The sequence below is a fragment of the Drosophila arizonae genome, chromosome 3 (genome assembly GCF_054131065.1).
Source record: "Drosophila arizonae isolate 15081-1271.41 chromosome 3, UAZ_ARI_1.0, whole genome shotgun sequence".
In the NCBI taxonomy this organism is placed as follows: domain Eukaryota; kingdom Metazoa; phylum Arthropoda; class Insecta; order Diptera; family Drosophilidae; genus Drosophila; species Drosophila arizonae.
Window position 1 is genome coordinate 4,293,698 of NC_142923.1, and position 19,548 is coordinate 4,313,245.

The 19,548-nt window shown below is 39.3% G+C and overlaps 4 protein-coding genes across 16 annotated transcripts in view; 3 read left to right on the forward strand and 1 right to left on the reverse strand.

Annotated features, from left to right (window-relative positions):
• The window catches only part of bun (TSC22 domain family member bunched), a 135,299-nt gene extending 132,318 nt beyond the window's left edge, over positions 1 to 2,981 (forward strand). For all 9 annotated transcript variants that reach the window (XM_089463519.1, XM_089463530.1, XM_089463523.1 and 6 more), the window contains one exon: positions 831 to 2,981. In XM_089463519.1, coding sequence (XP_089319645.1) covers positions 831 to 1,319 — 489 coding nt within the window. In that variant the 3' untranslated portion in view covers positions 1,320 to 2,981. The remainder of the gene's footprint in view (positions 1 to 830) is intronic.
• On the reverse strand, positions 2,745 to 15,751 carry Oatp33Eb (Organic anion transporting polypeptide 33Eb). Of its 3 annotated transcripts, none has more exons than XM_089463531.1 (5): positions 15,611 to 15,743; positions 8,604 to 8,792; positions 7,026 to 7,182; positions 5,657 to 6,954; positions 2,745 to 5,567 (listed from the first exon to the last, which is right to left on the reverse strand). In XM_089463531.1, exons 3-5 carry the CDS (start codon positions 7,076 to 7,078, stop codon positions 4,879 to 4,881), a joined length of 2,040 nt encoding a protein of 679 aa, XP_089319657.1. In that variant the 5' UTR covers positions 7,079 to 7,182; positions 8,604 to 8,792; positions 15,611 to 15,743; the 3' UTR covers positions 2,745 to 4,878. The 3 variants fall into 3 exon arrangements, with proteins under 3 accessions (XP_089319657.1, XP_017858103.1, XP_089319658.1); XM_018002614.2 differs by lacking the exon at positions 15,611 to 15,743 and adding an exon at positions 8,862 to 9,083; XM_089463532.1 differs by lacking the exon at positions 8,604 to 8,792 and having other exon boundaries at positions 15,611 to 15,751.
• On the forward strand, positions 9,401 to 11,816 carry LOC108610488 (uncharacterized). Its single transcript, XM_018002620.2, has 5 exons — positions 9,401 to 9,699; positions 9,759 to 9,864; positions 9,953 to 10,187; positions 10,439 to 11,074; positions 11,571 to 11,816. Exons 1-5 carry the CDS (start codon positions 9,593 to 9,595, stop codon positions 11,777 to 11,779), a joined length of 1,293 nt encoding a protein of 430 aa, XP_017858109.1. The 5' UTR covers positions 9,401 to 9,592; the 3' UTR covers positions 11,780 to 11,816.
• Oatp33Ea (Organic anion transporting polypeptide 33Ea) lies at positions 12,256 to 18,668 on the forward strand. 3 transcript variants are annotated; one of them, XM_089463535.1, is made up of 8 exons: positions 12,256 to 12,338; positions 14,909 to 15,200; positions 15,634 to 15,875; positions 15,936 to 16,194; positions 16,254 to 16,868; positions 16,983 to 17,043; positions 17,545 to 18,245; positions 18,305 to 18,668. In XM_089463535.1, exons 2-8 carry the CDS (start codon positions 14,987 to 14,989, stop codon positions 18,466 to 18,468), a joined length of 2,256 nt encoding a protein of 751 aa, XP_089319661.1. In that variant the 5' UTR covers positions 12,256 to 12,338; positions 14,909 to 14,986; the 3' UTR covers positions 18,469 to 18,668. The 3 variants fall into 3 exon arrangements, with proteins under 3 accessions (XP_089319661.1, XP_089319659.1, XP_017858104.1); XM_089463533.1 differs by lacking the exon at positions 12,256 to 12,338 and adding an exon at positions 12,395 to 12,708; XM_018002615.2 differs by lacking the exon at positions 12,256 to 12,338 and adding an exon at positions 12,396 to 12,708 and having other exon boundaries at positions 14,870 to 15,200.
• The last annotated feature ends 880 nt before the right edge of the window (positions 18,669 to 19,548 follow it).

A 19,548-nucleotide genomic window follows, 5' to 3' on the forward strand; every position in this document is an offset into this window, starting at 1 on the left:
TTCACATAGGTCACCCAGCTATAAATCATATGAGCTTTTTTTTCTGCTTTTATGACTAAGCAAAAACGCGCTTGAAACGCGTTGGAAACGCGCGCGTTTCTGCCAACGTGGCAGAAAAGTGCATTGAAGAAAATGAATGAATTTAATATATATAAATATAATATATACATATGAATATGAATATATATATATATATTGTACATTCAACATTTCGTCGCAGTTTGAACACGTAATTTTCAGCAGAAAAGGAAAAACATTTCAAATTAAACAGAAAACGCACTCACCTGGCTGCATGGGGTGTGTTGCACGTGCCACAAGCACACAGTCAAGGTGTGAGCGAGTTGGCAACAGGCAGAGACAGTCGTTTGTTTCGTTGAAAATCTGTCGTATTTAGATGGCCTCCAACCACGCCCACCATACCATATAATGGGCATATTAAATTTTCATGAGCATTGCCAACACGCGTGGCATGTTGCTGGCATTGACATTTAGTCATAAAAACGAAATATATGTATATGTATTGTGTGGCAACACGCTACAGCAATGAAAGGCGGTATAATGAATGAGTTTTTACGTTGATTTTGTCGCCATTCTGTAGAAATTGAACCTTAGCGCCAAAGTTGATTCTGTTATCGATAACTGTAGGGAGAATAACAGCAACCGGTTATGTTAACACAGCATGAGCAGCAGAGAGAGCGAGAGCGAGCTGGCCCTGTTATTTAACATAGATGATCGGCACAGTTAACATTTTAGGCAATTATAACCATGTAAACTTAGCGTAAATTTAATTTGTATTTTCTTTTACTAATTTCATAATCTTCTTATTGCAGGACTTGGTCAAGTCGCACCTGATGATAGCGGTGCGCGAGGAGGTGGAGGTATTGAAAGAGCGCATCTCCGAGCTGATGGACAAGATCTCCAATTTGGAGCTGGAGAATAACATACTCAAGTCAAATATGTCCCCGGAGACCTTGCAGCAGTTGCAGATGCAGCTACAAATTGCTGGTAGTCAGCAGCCGGCAGCGGTCGCAGCGCCGCCAGCAACGCCCGCCATACAGGCAGCGCCGCCGGCAGCAACAGCAGCCGTTGCAGTGACAGCAGTGACGCCGGCGTCGGCAGCGGCCACCAGCCCAGCGGCGTCAACAGCGCCGTCCACAATCATCGCCAATGGCAGCGGCACAGAGAACGGAAGCAGCAGCAACAGCAACAGCGGCAGCGGCATCGACGCAGCCATCACAACAGTCGTCGAAGCAGCACAGCCAGCGACCAACGGCGGCAGCGGCGTCGCAGCCATCAGCACAAATGGACCGATGTCCTAAGCTGTTTGTTAGTTTGTTTTAATCGTAATTTTATTATTGTGGCCCACTGTCCAGGGGCACTGGAATGTCGAAGTAATAATACAACAAAAAACTTTGTCGCCCGAGACGAAGTTAAACGTTAGCAGCCCCCGCCCCCCTTCCAGCAGTAGCAGCAACAGCAGCAGTTACAGCAGCAGCAACAACAGCAACACCACCAACAACAACAAAAGCAGACCAAAAACCAAAAGTATTACAAACAAAAGCTCAAAACAAATAGAGAGCAGAGTGAGCAAATGCAAGTGAGTAACAAAAAGAGAGAGAAGAGCAAGAGGAGAAGCTCTGCTGTTAACGTTTTGTGCTGTTAGCTGCGACTGCGACTGCGGCTGCTGGTAGCGCTGCTGCAGCCGCCATTTTGTTAATTTCTCGATTGTGATATTTGTTTAACACACATACCTTCACACAAAATCATCCAAACACATACACACAACACACACATTCATAGACAGACATTGTTAGATGAATAGACTGCGTTAACAGCCTATGGCTGCGGCTGGCCAACTGTTAACGTCGGCTTTCGCAGAGTGTTTTCATTCTTTATTTAACAGAGCGCTGCTGCGCCACAGAGAGAAAAACAAAAGATGAAAATCTTATTTATTTGTTTTCCCATTTTTTAAAATTTTTCATTTTGTTTATTGAATACACTGTTTTATGTTATTTAACGCTCGACAAAAGTTGTGCAAAAAACAAAAGCAAACACAAAAAAAAAAAAAAGTAAATAAATATAAACTAAATGCAAATCATTCTAAGCTGAGGAAAAAATTATAAAAATAATAAAATTTGAATTGGCTTCAAAGAAATACTTAAATATTGTAAAAAGTAGAATTTGAGCCGCGCAATGTGCATGGGTAGAGAAAGATAAAGATAGAGATGACAGGAATGCGAAAAAGGAGGAAAATAAAGAAAACAAAATATGTGATAATTTGCATTGTGCATTGTAAATTGTAAAAAGCAAGCAAGAAAATATCCGAAGCAAGCGCTTAACACAAAAAAAAAAATACATTTAAAGAAATTTACTTGTCAACGGTAGCAGCAGCAGCAGTAAAAGATATATATATATATATATATATATATATATATATATATATATATATATATATATATATATATATATATATATATATATATATATATATATATATATATATATATGTAAAACAACAATCTGCTATTTTTATAATTTTTAATTATTTAATTTAAAAAAATGCAAATTATCTAAAAAAAAAAAATATAAAAAATCATAAATGTGCATGTTTCAATTTATTAAAGGCAAAAAAGAAAAGAAAATTTAAATAAAAATACACGAGAAAAAACATACGTAGAAAAAAATCGTTGTAGTTATATCTATTAGAATATGTTTTGTCAAATTCTTCTTTTTTGCTCACGAAAATTATAGAATCAAAAAACAAAACAGAAAGAAAATTATTGTAAATATATTAAATATATATAAAATATGTGCAACTTTTGAAAAGAGCGAAAAAAAACTCATTAAAAGCTAAATGCAAATGCAGAAAACAAAAAAGAAAAAACACAAAAATTCAAGCAACAACAAAAAATCACTTCAAAAGTGAACAGCCCTACTAAATTAAATACACCCTACTCAGCAGAAATGAAAAGCTAAAACAATGAAAGAAGATTTAAAAAGAATGTATTAAATATTAAGCAAAAGTCGTCCTATTTTAATTGTTATGCAAATATTTAGTTTAATAATTAATATTAATTTTCGAATTTTTGTATAAATCAAATCTGTTGTAAGATTTCTGTTAATCAAACACACACATACACAGACATACACTATTTCTATCTCTCTCTCTCTCTCTCTCTCTCTCGCACATACAGAAAAGAGCATTAAATTAGCTAAAAACTGCAAAAGCAATCAAAACTAATGAGAAGAAAGAAAATTACAGAAAGATAGAGGCAGAAAGAGAGAGAGGGAAATAGCGCAACGTACACCCACAAGTTTTATCTGTCTGGCATTTTGCAACACTTGCAACACTGGCCACCTGCGGAGACTCGATTTGTCTAAGGTCGGCTGCCAGCTTTATTCCAAAAGAAAATAAACCAAGCCAAGCTATACAAATATACATATATATGCATATATATATACCCTAACTGAAGGATAAAACTTGGGCGTTTACGTTGCGCTGCATACTCGCACATATATCAGCTGTTATGGTACACTATATCGGCTTGCAGATCAGCCATCCACACACTATAGAAAAAGTATTTTTTGATTTTCCTTTTTTTATTATTTCTGGATGTTTTATGTTTTTAAACTAATTTTTATTTTTATGCTACCCATGATTAATTTTTACGCGCTTAAGTCCTCATTTCTAAGTCTAACTATTAATTTATTAATTAGTTTGTAAGTGATAAATACAAAAACAAAAGATTAAAACAAGTAAATCAAATGCAAATACCAACTATATTTAAATAAAAATAATGGAAATACAATTATAATAAAACAACAAAAAATACAAAGAAAAAAATTAAGTAGAAATCTTTTTATTGGGTGTGGGACTTAATGGAATTCAGTTGATTGGGGGAAAGAATGTTGGCTGGGAATGTTTTAAAAGTGTGAACAGCTTTTAGAAAGCATTCTAAATAAAAGCCATTTCGTTAAATATAACGTAAAGTTTTTCAAAACGCCAGGTCAAAAGAAACGACCAACAAGTAATAGTTTGATTTTGCGCATATTCCCCAAATCTGCACACCGTAGAGCCAAATTGGGGCTATACAGTGGACCAACAAGTAATAATAAAACGAACTGTGGCAACGCTACAAAAATTTTCATTGCATATCCTCCAGGGCCAAGTGTCTCCAAATTCACGATTTCGTTGCATACCCGCGAGGGCTGACCTTTCGAAACAACCCGAATTAAAATTCCGCAGAAATACCAGGCGAACATAAATGAGCAGAAGGTAGCTGTTACAGCTGCAAAAAAAATATGTTGCATATCCGCCAGGGTCAACCGTCTCCAAATTCAAAAATGTCGTTGCATACTCGCTAGCGGCAATCAATTAAGGCTGCTGTTAAGCAATAACAGCCGATCGGACTGTTAAATGGCTACTGTAAAGTAGCAGCTGTTGCTGGCACAACCCTGCAGAACTTTAAAGAAGGCTGCTGACAGAGAAGGCATACATATTTGTGGACCGTTGAAATGCAAAGTGTACAAGGACCTGATCCTTTGGGATTAGGATAGTATGGCCTAACCAGGTCAGCTGTAAACCGTTGGGCATAACTGAAAATAGAATACTTTGGGTGTATATACTGTAACTTTTCTAAATTTTAGCCGTTATTCGAAAACCAAATCATTTTGAAATCACTGGGACCTCAGCTTTTAGCAGTCAACCATAAAATTAAATAGCGGATGTTTATATAAAGATTACATATATAGATTAATGCTATAAATAATTAAATGTAAATGGTAAAACAAAATAAAAGCGCGAGTAACTCATGAAGAGTATACATATAAAATACTATTTGCTAGAAATCAAAAAGGGAAAATATTTGATCGTCCCGTTTAGAAGTCTGTCTCTGGGCTCTGGGGCCTGGCAGCCGGAGTAACCGCTTCTTGGTAGCCAGGCAAAGGTTGCTCTTCAATCACATCCGTATTTTGAACGGCTGGCTGGGCTGCATTGAAGGACTTGAGTGTGCCCAGCTGTGCGCGAACATCCGCTTCGGAGAGATGATGTAGTGGCACATTCGCAGGCACAGCCAGACGCTTGGGACTCGTGTTGCCATCATCTCGCTTGCGTTTGTCCGGCGGAAAGATGACCTGGGCATAGGTCACTCCTGTACCATTTGGCTCTACAATGCTTTGGGTGCCTGATGAATCGGTCAACGAGCTGGGTTGCCTGTAGACACTGGCTTCCATTCGACGTGGCTCGACAACTGCCTCCTGCGGAGCATCGCGACGTTGCATGGGCGAGCCAGAGGCCACAGTTGTCGTCGTCATCGTCGGACTGCCTCCACGGGCCGCAGCCGAATCCTCGTGCGGCACGGGCGCATATAGCGAGGGCGTGTAGTTGTTGTCCGTCACCTTGCAGTTGTAGAGATTGAGGCCCTTCGCAAAGATGTAAACCAGAATGTCGAAGAGCACGCTGGCCAGTATCAAGGAAGCGGTCAGTATGTCCAGAATATTGCCGTGCTTAGGCGTCTCGCGCAGGAGACAGCGCTCGTAGTTGGGCGCCCAATAGACACAGGTGGTGCCTGTAATACCAAATCAATCACAGTCAATCAAACAGTCAAGAGGATAGAGGATATCAAAGGAAAGCTTGCCATTCGCTCTCAGAACTTACGTGTGACCAGATCGTAGCTGAGATGCACGGGCACATAGGCGAAGAGTCCCACAAGCATCACCTCAAAGGCCAAGGCCAAGGCCTTGTCCTGTGGCAGAACAGCTCGCAGTGTGATCAGAGTCTTGCCAATGATAGACATGCCCAGCAGGAAGGCAGCGGATATGCTCAATATCTGGAAGATTATGATGGTCTTCTCGCAGCTGTTGGCGCTGCAGGCGCCGGGCGTGGCACGCGAAGTGCCGCCCGAGTTGAGCGACTGATCGCCGAGGCAGGAGCAGCCCTCGTAGAGCTCGAAGCTGTTGATGGTGCTGCGCTTGGTGCAGCCCGCATAGCAGGGCGAGAAGTAGGTGATGCTGCTGTTCTCCGGGCAGACGGGCATGAAGGCGGTGGGCGTGCAGAGGCACTGGCTGGCGCAATACGGCTGCGTGAGCTTGCCCCCCACGACGCCCGCAATGGCCCCCACGTCGCAGCTGATGAAGACGTAGGCCACATAGATGACGACCAGATGGATCGCCAGGGAGATGTTGATGCCCGTGATGGTGCGCGCCGAGAGTTTCGCCTTCGATATGATCAGGCCGGCGATGAGCATGCCCACAGCCATAACGGGCGGCCGCAGGAAGTACGAGACGAAGGCCGCCCGCCACTCCTGCGTGAGCCCGTCCTGCTCGTTGAAGGGCAGAAAGAAGCGGCTCTGCAGATAGCTCTCCTCCTGCAGGCCATAGTTGAGGACGCCGCTCTGCAGGAACATGATGCTCAACAGGTTGAACATGAGCAGGCGATTGTTGAACAAGCGCTTCAGCGATGGCCAGAAGTCCGAGTCGTCGAGGTAGGTCGAGAACTGGCTGCCAAAGCTCCTCATGTTCGACTGCTCAATGATGCGCTGTGCCGCCTGATGGATCACCGTCTTGGGCAGGCGCTTGGGAAAGAGCCCCAGCAGCACGGCGCCCACAAAGATCAGCGGCGCGAGCACAATCCAGCCCAGCCACCAGCCCACATGGGTCAGGCCCACGCCCAGCACGAGGAACGAGCCCACCTGCTGGCCAAGGGGTCGAGCAGCGAGCACAACCGCAATCACCGCCGGACTGTCCTGCGAGAGCGAGTTGTCGTCGATGTAGCTGACGCCCACCGTGTAGAAAGCGAGCGAGCCCATGCCCAAGGCCAGCTGCAGCACGAACAGCATCGCCAGCGTCAGGGTGCTGCTCTGCACCTCGGTCAGCGTCAGCCTCTGGAACTGGGCCAGCGAGGTGGTGCAGAGATTCGCATCCACCAGAGCATCCTCCGACTTGACGCCATTAGCACTGAGCAGCGAGAAGAGAGAAATAGGTTTGCATCAACTCCAGAGCTACATTCAGATATTCTATTTACTCACAAGTTCATTATAGCGGGTATCACTGTAATCACACAGGCCACCGACTGCAGCATCAGCGTGCCCACCAGCCACTTGATCGGATGGTAGACGTCCGCCCAGTAGGCAAAGGCCAAGGCAAACACCGCCTGGAATAGCCCACTGCTGACCAGAAGCCAATCTGCAGAGAGATTATTTTGATGTAATATAACTTAAGTACGGTACAAAAATAATAATGAAAGACTTGGAAATAGAACCAGCATACAAATTAAGTAAAATTAATTACCAGCTCGATCAATCCCAGCAGCCTTTTTAGTCAATTTTGCAGTTCTCTTATGGAACTATTTAATATAAACTAGACTCTAAAATAAAATAAATGAGCTTTCAGTTATAGATAAATAAAATAGCGCATTCAGCTCTAATCCTTAACTAGTGAGTCGATCTGTAAGCTACTATAAATATATATACATATATATATTCATACATCTTATATCTAGACTTATTTTATTTTATCCTTATTCTATTCTATTTTGCAGTATTTTATTGAATACAATTTGATTTTATTCTTAATATTCAAGAAATGAGTTAAAATTTCCAATATTAAATCTCTAACTCTAAATATCTCAAGTAAAGAACGTGATATTGAAATATACAAATGTGTACTTATATACCTTTGAGTAGAATAATTATCAATCCTTATATCCCTTTGTCTAGGATGAATCAGTTACATTAATACCTAATGAAACTTTAGAATTATAACTGAAACGTATTGGCATCGGATTAAATTAGATTTTTAGCTAATAGTTGGTATAAACTTTGAATCTGACCAAAGCTAAGATCTGTATTTTCAATTCTTAAAATAGTTTTTAATTTGATTACCAAAATTTTAGGATCAAACAAAAGTCTATTTTGGTTGTCAAAGCCTTAATATGCTCCCCTTTTCGTATAATTTAAATATGTCTTATTGACCAGTCTCTTATCAATGAAGCATACGAAATTGATATTCACAAAATTTGGACAATTTTATAGGGTCCGATGACGTCACAGTTATTGCCAACATATTTGCAATGCTGCTGATGACAAATACTTAAATGTATGTCTCTAATCCATTATTAAATTGCAATATCTATATGTAGGCAATGTAGTTTAAAGTCAACTTGGCTGAAACATATTTTTGTAAATAACACGAGCTATAAATAGTGGAGCTAGCCATGGGTTTTTACTGGCCCCGCTGGGCTGTATCGTAGTCCCATAAATTGTGTAAAAAATAGTCCAATTGTTGTGATTACACGGTATGAAATCTAGCCCAGTTGTTGGCCACTTGTATCTGTGATGACACACACTCGCACACACACACACACACACATATACACATAGCCAAAATCATAAACAATATCGCAAAAACTGATAAGTTTGCTCTCTGTTCTGCATGCCCTCTCGCTCGCACTTGGTGGCTGGAAAAGCTTAGCAACATTCGAAGTTCGAACAAACGCGCATTGAGGCCAACAGCGAGCAGCTTCGGCTGACTCTTGCCAACTGTCATACACATATAAATGTGTGTATGTATGTGTATGTATTTCTTGATAAGTTTGGCTTACTCACCGACTAACAGAGGATTGTAGCCGTACTGGAAGGCCGCCTGCTTGGCCGAGACACGGAAGTAGAGCTCGCAGGCGCCTTGCAGCAGCCCCGAGCAGAGCAGGACAATGGTGAAGGTGCGCAGGCGGGCGTATTTCTGGCAGGCGGGGCCGCGACACCAGCCCAGACCCTTGATGCCGCAATCAACGCTGTCTGCAGAGGAAACACATGTATGTATATAATATCGTATAGCTATATATTCATTCCTTATCATTCACGCACCATCGGGTATATTGTTGGCATTGACGGCAATCTGCGATAAGTCGGAGCTGCGCGTATTCTGCACCATTTTCAGTTACACTATTCGAAATTCGATGATTGAATGATTCAAATGATTCGTTTTTATATGTAATTGTTTTATTTAGCTTTGGAGTTAATTCGTTTCATATTCGCGCGACTATTCGAAGCAATTGTCAATGGGCGACTAACTGCGCAGGTGAGAGTACCGAAATGCAGGTGGCATAACTATACTACACCTTGCCCCTGCTCCCTGTTAGCTCTGATAAGCATTCGGGTTTATCTTATCGCCACTTGATTACATTTCAATTCCTATTCGGGTGGTACCCAACTTTATTGCTTACGCACTAGCAACATGTGGCCAGCCACTCGAATTGATCTGGGCAACATTCGACATATCCCTAAGCAGCAGTCGCGCATTCAAGCAACATTCGAAGTGATACTCATGCTGCTGGCAACATTTTCTCAAATATGTTGCGGGACACTCGAACTGCTATTGATGGCAACATTTGAGCTTAATATGTTGCAGGCTACAAAATGTGTCCAGGCCTATTTCAACAAATTCGAAGCTTTATTTGTTGTACTCAAGGTAACTTCGAAAATGACTCAAAGCAAGCTTTGCTCTAGTTTTGTATTAGCAGAATCAGTTTCCAATAAAGGAATTTAAGATTGAAATATAGTAAAAATCTCTTCTTTTGCTTTTTTAATAATTCATTATGAAAACAATACTAATTGTAAAAGTAATATTTTTGATGGCTGCCATGGAGGCTGGAGCTCAGTTATTACCTTCGACTCCGCCCGTCGTGATCTGGGGCGCTAAATTGTAAGTCTGGCAACGCTGCAATATAAACATTTTATATGGAATATCCTTGCCTCATACAGAACGGAGCCACGCAACATCTTCCACACAATCAAGTCGAAGAAATTCGCTGCTCGTGTGCGGCCGTTGCTCAAGGATCACATGTTGATTGCCTACTTTGCGCCGCTGGTAGGTCACAAAGGATTAGTTCACAGTCCATCTCACTTGCAGCCTACTTTTCTCTCTCTCTCTCTCTTTCTGTGTATCTCGCTTTAAGCTTACCGCGAAGAATCTGAGCTGCCTGCAGCCTGACTGCTTTGCCTATCTGCGTAAAGAGGAGCCACGTACGTACTACAGCAAGATTCGCAAGCCAATGGCAGCGCTTGGAACGCTCTTGGCCGAGCACAATCAGGAACTGGTCTGGAGCGAAAGAGACAAAATGTTGCATCTGCCTTGCAAGAAGGGTCACATATATGCCTACAATTTCCAGACTCAAAATCTAACCGAACACGGTAAGTAGAACTAACTGAACTGGTTCAATAGAACTGAATTACAATTGTACTACTCAATTACCATTTTACTATAGCTAAATTCGTATTGTAATCAAAAATTAACAAATAATCACTCGAATGGGTTGACTTGCTGCTCAATAGTTCAATAGTTCAATAGTAGATAGCTCATTTCATTGTTCCGCTCCTGAGCTAGTTATTCTCTTGAGCTAATCAACTTTCGCTTATGATATAAATTTATTGGTGCTCCACAGATAAGTTTATGGAGACCGTGGCCTCCAACCTAACGGCCTGCCAGCTTGTCCAGATCTACACAGCACATGGGGAGCCGACAGAGGAGATCGAGCGACGCATACGTAGAACAGATCAAGCGAAGGAAAGCACGCTAGCCGAGCAGCCGATTGCAAAGCCACAAATGCAAACCAAGTCGCAAATGCCATCGAACATCAGCCGTAGTGAACCGATAGCGGGTGCTGAGAACCAGACTACAGCGGTAATGGTTTTTCGACATCCGAAGGCCATCATTACTTTGAGCACGATTGTCTATGCCGAGGAATACTCCACTGGCGTTTCCGTTTACTACAGACGGCAGTACATTCGTATGACCGAGGAGGTGAAGTTTGACATTGTACTGCGGGATCCAAAGAATATAAGAAACGGCGTCGCCCTTCTCATAAACACGACAGCGGGAAATCTTCGGCTAATATTGTTGCCTGTTGTTGGTAATTGGCGCATATACACCTTAATTTTTCGCAATGTAACGCATATGCCCAGAGACCTACTGTTCTATAGCAACAAATTTAGTTTCTGTTGCCAATCCCTAAACGCGTATTCCAAGAAAGGGGGTCGCGTCAGCCTGCAATCACTCAGCATGGATGTTATTGTAGCTGGTAAGTAAACAAATGGATATCCTGGTATTTCTATTTCTGTGAATATTTTATTTTGGGGAAAAGTATAAGGGGTTCATAGAGTAATATTATACGCGCACAGAAGCCTATCAAATCACATTGAACTCGATCCGATATATTTATCGGTAAAGCAAAGTAATAGAAGCAAATAAAGTAACTAGTTGTTTAAGGGAATTGAAATATACAAATTATGTCCGATAATCAATTTTTATCGATATGCCTCCTTAGTATATAAAATAATAGATTTTATCGATAGAAAAATATGTGTAGTCGTTAAAATGTTCCACTACCTTGGATTAATGATTTGTAAAAAAAAATGTATGGATTCGCGGTTCTTGTTATAGTAATTTGGATGAATATGTAAGTTTGATTTGTGACACAGGTTCGAAATTTCTGTTCTGATTTTTTATTAAATTTATTAAATTAAAATTATCTAACGCATTTCCTTTTTATTTTTTATTTTATTTTATTAATTTAGATAACGTTACGGCGACGGATCCCGACTATATACCCAAGCCCTGTTGGCTATGCGAGGTATATCTAACACCTGCCCTCACACAGACGCTCTTTACTGTCGCCATATTGTTAGTAATGTTGGTCTTCGGCATATCCATATTCTTCAATATGGGACAAAATAACCAACTTCCGAACGGCAACGATCCGAATCCATTTGTAAAGTCTCATTGAATGAATCCAAATATTTTAATTAATTTAATAATATAAACTAAATATTATTTTCGTAATTTTTTCAATAAAAAATAAATTTTACAAATATTGTTCTATACAAAGATTTATATTTTGTAATTCATTATTTCTTTTAAGAATGAAAGAGTACGGACAAAATTTTTTACCTAGAAAGATACTGAACTGTTGTAGCATATCTCGCCTGATTGACGCACATTTGTAGAGAAGATTCTGAATTCTACATTCTATACTCTATGCTAATTCACTTACAAATCCAATCACAATGGGACGAAAGGGAGAGAGACATAGATTAAGATAAAGACAGGCAGGCAGGCAGGCAGGCTTGCTTTGATTGCTCTGATCAAGGGGCTGAAGCGTGGATTGTAAACTATATTAATAGTAATAGTGTCATTGTCGCATTTGTTATTGTTTATTATTGCATTATTGTTATGGTCCACATGCAGGTCTCACACTGAAAGAGACAGAGAGTGGGTGAGAGATCATGGCCGAGCTGCTCAGATGGATTAGAAATTCACGTGGCGCATGAGTAACGTAACATAAGGTAACGTAAAATGGGTCTGATAATATATTCGCAGTCCACTCTATATATTTGCTGATAATGTTATTTTATTATCCGCATTATCGAGCCACAATTATCGGAGCTTCGCCTTCAGCGACTGTAGTTGGGCCAGGCCAACACAATTATTTCGTATTTCTAGTCGTCAGTTTGATACGCGACACGCGGCGGCACGGTTCTAAACGTCTTTATTCGCTCCGTCTCTCTCTCCCGCAATGATAACTATCCGCGATCCTCGCATCTGATTACAACAATCGTTCTCTATGGAACTTAACTGAACTGAATAATAATTAATTAATAATAATTTCGAGTGCCGATAAGTTTAATCATAATTTCAGACGTCTCCTGATAAAATGTAAATATATAGTGAAGAATGAATAAATCAAAATGTGAAATATTCATTACCTTTCTTAATATACTTGGCGACTAATCTTAACGAAGCCGTCAAAAATAGTGCAATATTCGTTAAATGTCCTGCATTTTAGTTTGATTTAACATATTTTGAATTATTGTTATAAGCTGAGAAAATTGTACGCAAATTCCGATTATAAAATTAATTTAATAAAAAAAAGTTGAGCAGTATTTTGGATCCCTTCTTTGAAAAAAAAAAAAATAAATAAATAAATAAATTTTTAATATCTTACTCCTAGTATTATTCAATCAATGAATATCCAAAAAATGAACCATATAACTAGAAATCGTAAAAATTGTTTTCATATCTTTCGAAATATTCTTGAACTCAATTAATAATTAACCCTTGTTAACCCCTATCAACCTTTATTCTAATTGCCGTGAAGTAAAAAGCAATATCTTAATTAGGCAAAATAATTTATGAAAGACTTCCTTCTAATATAAATCTAAAGTAGAGTAAATTTTGAAGCTCTATTATCTTTGTATAAAAAACAATTGATAAATTTATTTAAAGAAGGCCTTGAATACTCTTCACCTCTCCTCATCGTCACATAAAACAGAGTTCATACGTACATATGTCGAATGTTTCTTCGAAAAATAAACGCTGACCGATAGCTCGACCGACCGACCTCTTTGTGTTCAATTGATTTGTTGTTTGAACGACTGGTATTATCTGATATGGAACTATATCTATTTGTGCAGGTTTAGTTGCATTTATGGCTGCAATTGTCATTCGTCTGTTTGTCTAACACACAATTAGTGCGAGGAAGAGGGATAGAGTCAAGGGTTTTTTATTAATATTTGCAAATTCGATTATACATGGATTAAATATGTCTCGTTCTATGGGCCGACTATTGTTTTTAAATCCTTTGGTCGAACTTATATAGTGCGTAATAATTTTTTTTATATTTATATTCAATGCTTTTCTTTTGTGTATAGATAAAGTATAAATAGATCTTATGAAAAAGTAATTTATTTGCTTTTTTTCAAATTTGGGCTCGTTGTTGGTAGCTTAACACTCAGTAATTTAGTCAATACCAAGAATTATTATTGTTTACATACTCTATTGTTAAGATTTTCCAATCAGCGGGAGATAAGAAAAAGAGAAAAGTAACTTTCGAGAATTGATAATTTCGTGTATGAAAACAAACTAACCACAATGAAAAATAATGAAAAAAAAAAAAAAAAAAAAACAACAAAAAACAACCAAAAATCATAAGATCTAAAATTGTTAACTTTAAGATATTAATATACATCTCTATAACCAATTAAAAATCAGTCTATTCGTACCATAATATTTGTGCTATTTATATACTTTAACAGGGTATTATACAATCGACTAGGCAGGCAATCAACGATTTGTTAATACCTAACGATAAGATAATGTCCAACCAGACCAGACCAAAATAAACTCTATATAACTCTAGAGTCTCGTATAACCCAGAAGGGCATTTTTCGACTATCGACTAGCGCTACATAATTCCTATGCAAGTTCGCTCTCTCAGCATTACCTGGCATATTTTAAGAGCATAAAAGAAGAGAATTAAAAGATCCGTTTATAGGTCGTGATAGAAGGAAACTGACCAAATATTATGGTAGGGCTTATCTAATCAATAGAGCGGTGGCGGGCATAATATGATCTTGAATAGGAATAGGTAGACGCCCAGTCTAATCAATAGTTGTACCTAGAATTCCTATATCATTCGATTTCGCAGTTTATGAGCCGAATTTCAGATGGAGTCACGATTAATTAAGTATTTTAAGCAAAACAAGGTCAATCCATAACAAATATGTGTTGTGACAAATATGTATAATACCTACACACTTATAAATAGAAAATGGAGAATATTTTAAATTGTTTTTTATGATATTGATTTGAGTAGGATTTGTACTATGAACCCGACGTAATCTATATATTTCTCTTTCTTTGTCTATAGCTAAGCTTTTATTTCTCTCTTAGGCTCTTTACCCCTCTTAAATCCTTCTCCTCTCCCTACTGTCTCTTAATATTTTCTTCGATCATTTTCACCCACTAACTCTCTTTATCTCTTACTCTTACTCTCTCTCTCTCTTCTTCTGGGTATTCTATGTAAACATTTTTCCAGTTCCGAGGTATAAATTCGCATTCATATTAATCTTATCAGCACGACATGCTCATGTGCAGTGACCATTGAACACAGCAGACAATCAATTACAACCACTTTAAACTTGAACCCGGAGCCATGTCGGAGCTAAGGAAGCAACATTTGCCCCCGGGACACTATTTGTGTGGATTGGGCAAATGGCATCCCAGCTGGCTGCAGAAATACGCCACAACCAAAGCGTTCATGGGCGTCTATGGTCTACTGGGCACCATTCAGGCCATGTCCTACATGTATTTCATTGTCACGTTGACCACACTGGAAAAACGCTTCAAAATACCTAGCCAGACGACGGGTGAGCATAACACTTTGATTGATGGACATGATTGTGACTCAAAATTTGAATGTTTCCGCTATTTACAACGATCAATAATATATATATATATAAATAAGCGCATAAAATATAACTGTGTATAACACAAAATATAAACAACTTGAGTGTTTTCAAGTCAAGTATTTAACTTGGAGTTTAGTAATGCATTTCCTACTACGTTCTTGAAAGTATACCCTATAATATAATGGATTTAGTAAAGTAAATGTTATAGGCATGAGAGAGCAAACCGACTCTACTTCTGGCCAATAATCCATTTTAAAAAGTTCAAGCTCAAAATTTAGAACGCTAAGCATTTTCTTTAGATCATTAGTCACTCAATCAATCAAATACGCTAAAAACTTACTATTATGATATGGTTATCACTTACTTACCCAAACTGCGCCATTCCTCGCAGGCATTGTGCTAAGTGGCAATGAAATATCACAGATATTGCTGTCACTGATCCTATCCTATATCGGTGGCCAGCGCAATCGTCCACGCTGGATCGCCTGGGGCATTGTGCTCTGTGGCATATCCTGTTTCATTTTGGTACTACCGCACTTTATCTATGGAGCTGGCGATGAAGTATTGCAGTTAACACAGGAATATCAGGATAGTCTGTTGAATAGTTCGCTCAATGTCAGCTATACAGCTGTGGTAAGACGAAACCTCTGGATTGACTTAATCTTTATCAATAAAAATATATCTTCTATATAGAATGCCAGCTCCTCGAAGAGCAAGCCAGAGCAGCTCTGTGGCGTAGGCAAGGCGGCTGACAATTGCGATAGTCTGTTTACGTATGTGCCCTTGGTGCTCATCTTCTTCTCACAGTTTGTACTGGGCGTGGGTAATACCCTGTACTATGCTCTGGGTCAAACGTACCTAGACGATAATACCAAGCGAACGAATACGCCATTAATGTTGGCGGTGGCCATGTCGCTTCGCATGATTGGGCCCGTCTTTGGTTTCTTCTTTGGTGAGCTTTACATAGTTCCATTATCGTTAGAGTGCTGACTAATCTCTGTACAATTTTAGGATACATTTCATTGAACACCTTCATTGACCCTAGGAAGACGCCTTTGATTGACAGCAAGGATCCACGCTGGCTGGGCGCCTGGTGGCTTGGCTGGGTTATCCTGGGCACTTTGATGTGCGTCTTCTCCGGTCTGATTGGTCTCTTTCCCAAGCAGCTGCCAAAGAAAACGAGTGAGGCAAATCGTAGTTCACATTTGCCCCACGCCCTTCGTCACGAGGAGCTGAAGAGAGAGGAAGGATTTTCCTTGAGCAGTCGCGTGTCCTCGATTGCCGCCTTAGATAACATTGGAGCTGGCGCCAATGCTGATCTACCCAAGCTGAAGGATTTTCCACGTGCTCTAATGCGTCTACTGCGTAATAAGCTCCTCATCTTTAACATCTCATCGGGCGTCTTTTATATACTGGGTGCAACGGGCTTCATGACCTTCTTAACAAAGTATATGGAGGTTGTGTTCCATAAAGCGGCACAGAGTGCCACAATTGTCGTTGGTCCTGTGTCCATTCTGGGCATGGTCATTGGCCTCTTTGCCTCTGGCCTTGTCTTATCCAAGAAGAAGCCATCAATTAGCAAGGTTCTAATGTGGAATGTCGTTGTGGGCATTATTTACATATGCGGTTAGTTGAAAGCAATGAATTTATATATACACATATGTTATATACACATATGTATGTTATATATATGTAAATTACATTCTTCAATTCCATTTCTCCTCTATTGCGCTTTTTCAGGTCAAATCTCTTATGCATTCTTGTATTGCCCCGATTCCTTTTCAACAACTCATATTGACAAGTAAGTCATATTATCTTTATTACCGCACTTATTTATTTTAACTATATTTTCATAGTTAGTGTTAATTTGCAACATTTGCTCACAATTTTCGCACTTTCGCATTCCGCCATCTTGTTTGTTTACTTTAATTTGCCATTCTGCCCACTTTCTAAGCTCAGCCTTAACAATAGTTGCCACCTGGTCGCGATCATATGCCAATGTCGTCGTGTGTTGTTTCATAGAAATTCGATTAATCAACGGCCGAAGTAGTTAATAAATTAATAAAATAAAATTACCGATATAAATCCATAATCGAAAATAAAAATATCATACGACGCGTCGACGACGCTACTTCACAACCACATTATATTAATTTTTATTCTGTACTGCCAATCAGAATATTTAACCTTAGTTGCAGGAAGTGCTGCCACCTAATACAAATTTTCATCACCTGTGACGTCACACCGACCACACAACTTTAAACTCGCACATAGTATATGTATAATCTTCGTCTTTTAACAGCCTCAATTTGACCAGCAACTGCAATGCAAACTGCTCCTGCGAGGGCGTTAATTTTTCACCAGTCTGCCATGAAGCGAGCGACACCACCTACTTCTCGCCCTGCCATGCGGGCTGCACCAGCTGGAATGCAGATACCAAACTGTACGATACATGCGCCTGCATCAAAGACAAACTCTCGGCTGTTCCTATGGAGCCGTATGGCAAAGCCGCAGAGCGTTTGGTACTGGGCGATGGCACTACGGAGATGACGCTCATAGATAGCACGGATCTGGATATACATGGGGATGACGTGCCGCTGCTTAGCGATGATAATTCTGAGGAACTTGTGGAGAATGTATTGAGGCGCAGCAAGCGAGCAGTTGCTGATCTGGTGCTGCGTCCAGGCGTCTGCATGAAAGGATGCGATACGGTCTTTTGGATATTTTCCATAACTTCCATTATTGTGAACTGGTTCGGCAGCTCCGGTCGCATTGGCAACGTGCTGATCAACTATCGTACCGTTGCGCCCGAGGACAAATCATTTGCCCAGGGCTTGGCCTTGATGATGATCAGCTTATTTGCCTTGATTCCGGGTCCAATTATATTCGGTCGCATCATCGACTCCACCTGCCTGGTGTGGACGAAGACCTGTCATGGCAAAGGCAATTGTCAGCTATACGATCAAACGAGATTCCGTTATTCCATCAACTTTTTGTCCTGCTGTAAGTAAAATTAATGCCGTAAGGTCTGTTGGTTATCCTTCTTCTCCATCTTTTTGTAGTCTTCACGTTCATTGGCGTCGTGTTTGACTGGCTCGTTTGGTACTATGGACGCGACCTTGACCTGTATGGCGATAAGGAGGCGAAGCGCCAGGAGCCGGCGAACAGGCGCGATCAGCCCATTACACCGCTGTTGGCCAAAAAGTCGGTGCAAGCCGATTGTTGAACAGACTCCAATTCTCCAGTTATTGGTGCGATATTCACAGCCATTTGTACAAACATCTCGCAGATGCAGAAGAAACAGGCATTAATTCTGTAATACTGTATGTTGTTAATACTGTTATTTGTTTATAAATAATGCAATGAATTTATATGTTTTAATTAATCCAACAAGCAATGAAAATAAATAAATCGAATCGATTTTTAGTTACCTTGTAATTTAATAAGCCATCCATAAAATGATATATGTATAATGTGTTGCGAATTAAAGACCCATGCGCTCCAGCAGTGAAAAATATAAAAAGAATTATGATCTATTTTTTAATGCAATGTTGAACTTCTTTGCTGTTTCTTTTTTTATCAAGACAAAAACTGCAAACCTCAATAACCGTTGCTTGATCTAAATCTACTGAACTAGTTCAAAAGCATTTATCAGTTCTTTTCAGTCAGCCTATCGATAGTTTTCTTTGATTATTGGTAGAAAAAAAAGCATTAGCTCTATAATTTGAAATTACAACTTTGAATAAACTCCTAAATATATTAAAAATAATATTGTACGCAACAATATTTAAAAGAGTTTTTACAGCATTATAAATACATTTTTTTTTTTTTTTTTTTCATAATTTATAAATCGTTTAATGTTGGTTCGTTTTTGTTTTGTTTTTATTTTTTCTCGTTTTGCTTTTTATTGATAAAAAATGTTCAAATTTATACGGATCTTATTTGTTTGTCTTTAAATATGTATACAGACATGTATAATAATAATACATTCAATGTTGTATAAATATTCCCGTTTTTTCTATATAATTTCTATTATTTCGTTTTTGTTTTTTTTTTTTTATCTTTTTGTATCTATACTTCATACAATTTTATATATATTTATTTATCAGTTGCATAGTTGTTTTCGTTTTCTTTATATAATCATTTATTTTTTAGTTACGAGTTTTGTTTTTTGTTGAAAAACATTTTAAATATTATCATGTATAACTGTCGGAGAGATTTTTAACAATCGTATTTTCATTTTTATTTCATTTGTTCGCCCATGTGTTTAAATAGAAAGCGCGGTAAGCGTTAAAAAGCAGGTTTC

Bases quoted from the DNA above. Each gene is read 5' to 3' on its own strand.
- Oatp33Eb (XM_018002614.2), bottom strand. From the start codon at position 8,928: ATGGTGCAGAATACGCGCAGCTCCGACTTATCGCAGATTGCCGTCAAT. The intron at 8,793-8,861 runs GTGCGTGAATGA...TTTCCTCTGCAG, and splicing joins TGCCAACAATATACCCGATG to ACAGCGTTGATTGCGGCATC. The intron at 5,568-5,656 runs GTAAGTTCTGAG...TTGGTATTACAG, and splicing joins CAGCTACGATCTGGTCACAC to GCACCACCTGTGTCTATTGG.
- LOC108610488 (XM_018002620.2), top strand. From the start codon at position 9,593: ATGAAAACAATACTAATTGTAAAAGTAATATTTTTGATGGCTGCCATG. The intron at 9,700-9,758 runs GTAAGTCTGGCA...TGCCTCATACAG, and splicing joins GTGATCTGGGGCGCTAAATT to AACGGAGCCACGCAACATCT. The intron at 9,865-9,952 runs GTAGGTCACAAA...TCTCGCTTTAAG, and splicing joins TTGCCTACTTTGCGCCGCTG to CTTACCGCGAAGAATCTGAG.
- Oatp33Ea (XM_089463535.1), top strand. From the start codon at position 14,987: ATGTCGGAGCTAAGGAAGCAACATTTGCCCCCGGGACACTATTTGTGT. The intron at 15,876-15,935 runs GTAAGACGAAAC...TCTTCTATATAG, and splicing joins ATGTCAGCTATACAGCTGTG to AATGCCAGCTCCTCGAAGAG. The intron at 17,044-17,544 runs GTAAGTCATATT...GTCTTTTAACAG, and splicing joins TCAACAACTCATATTGACAA to CCTCAATTTGACCAGCAACT.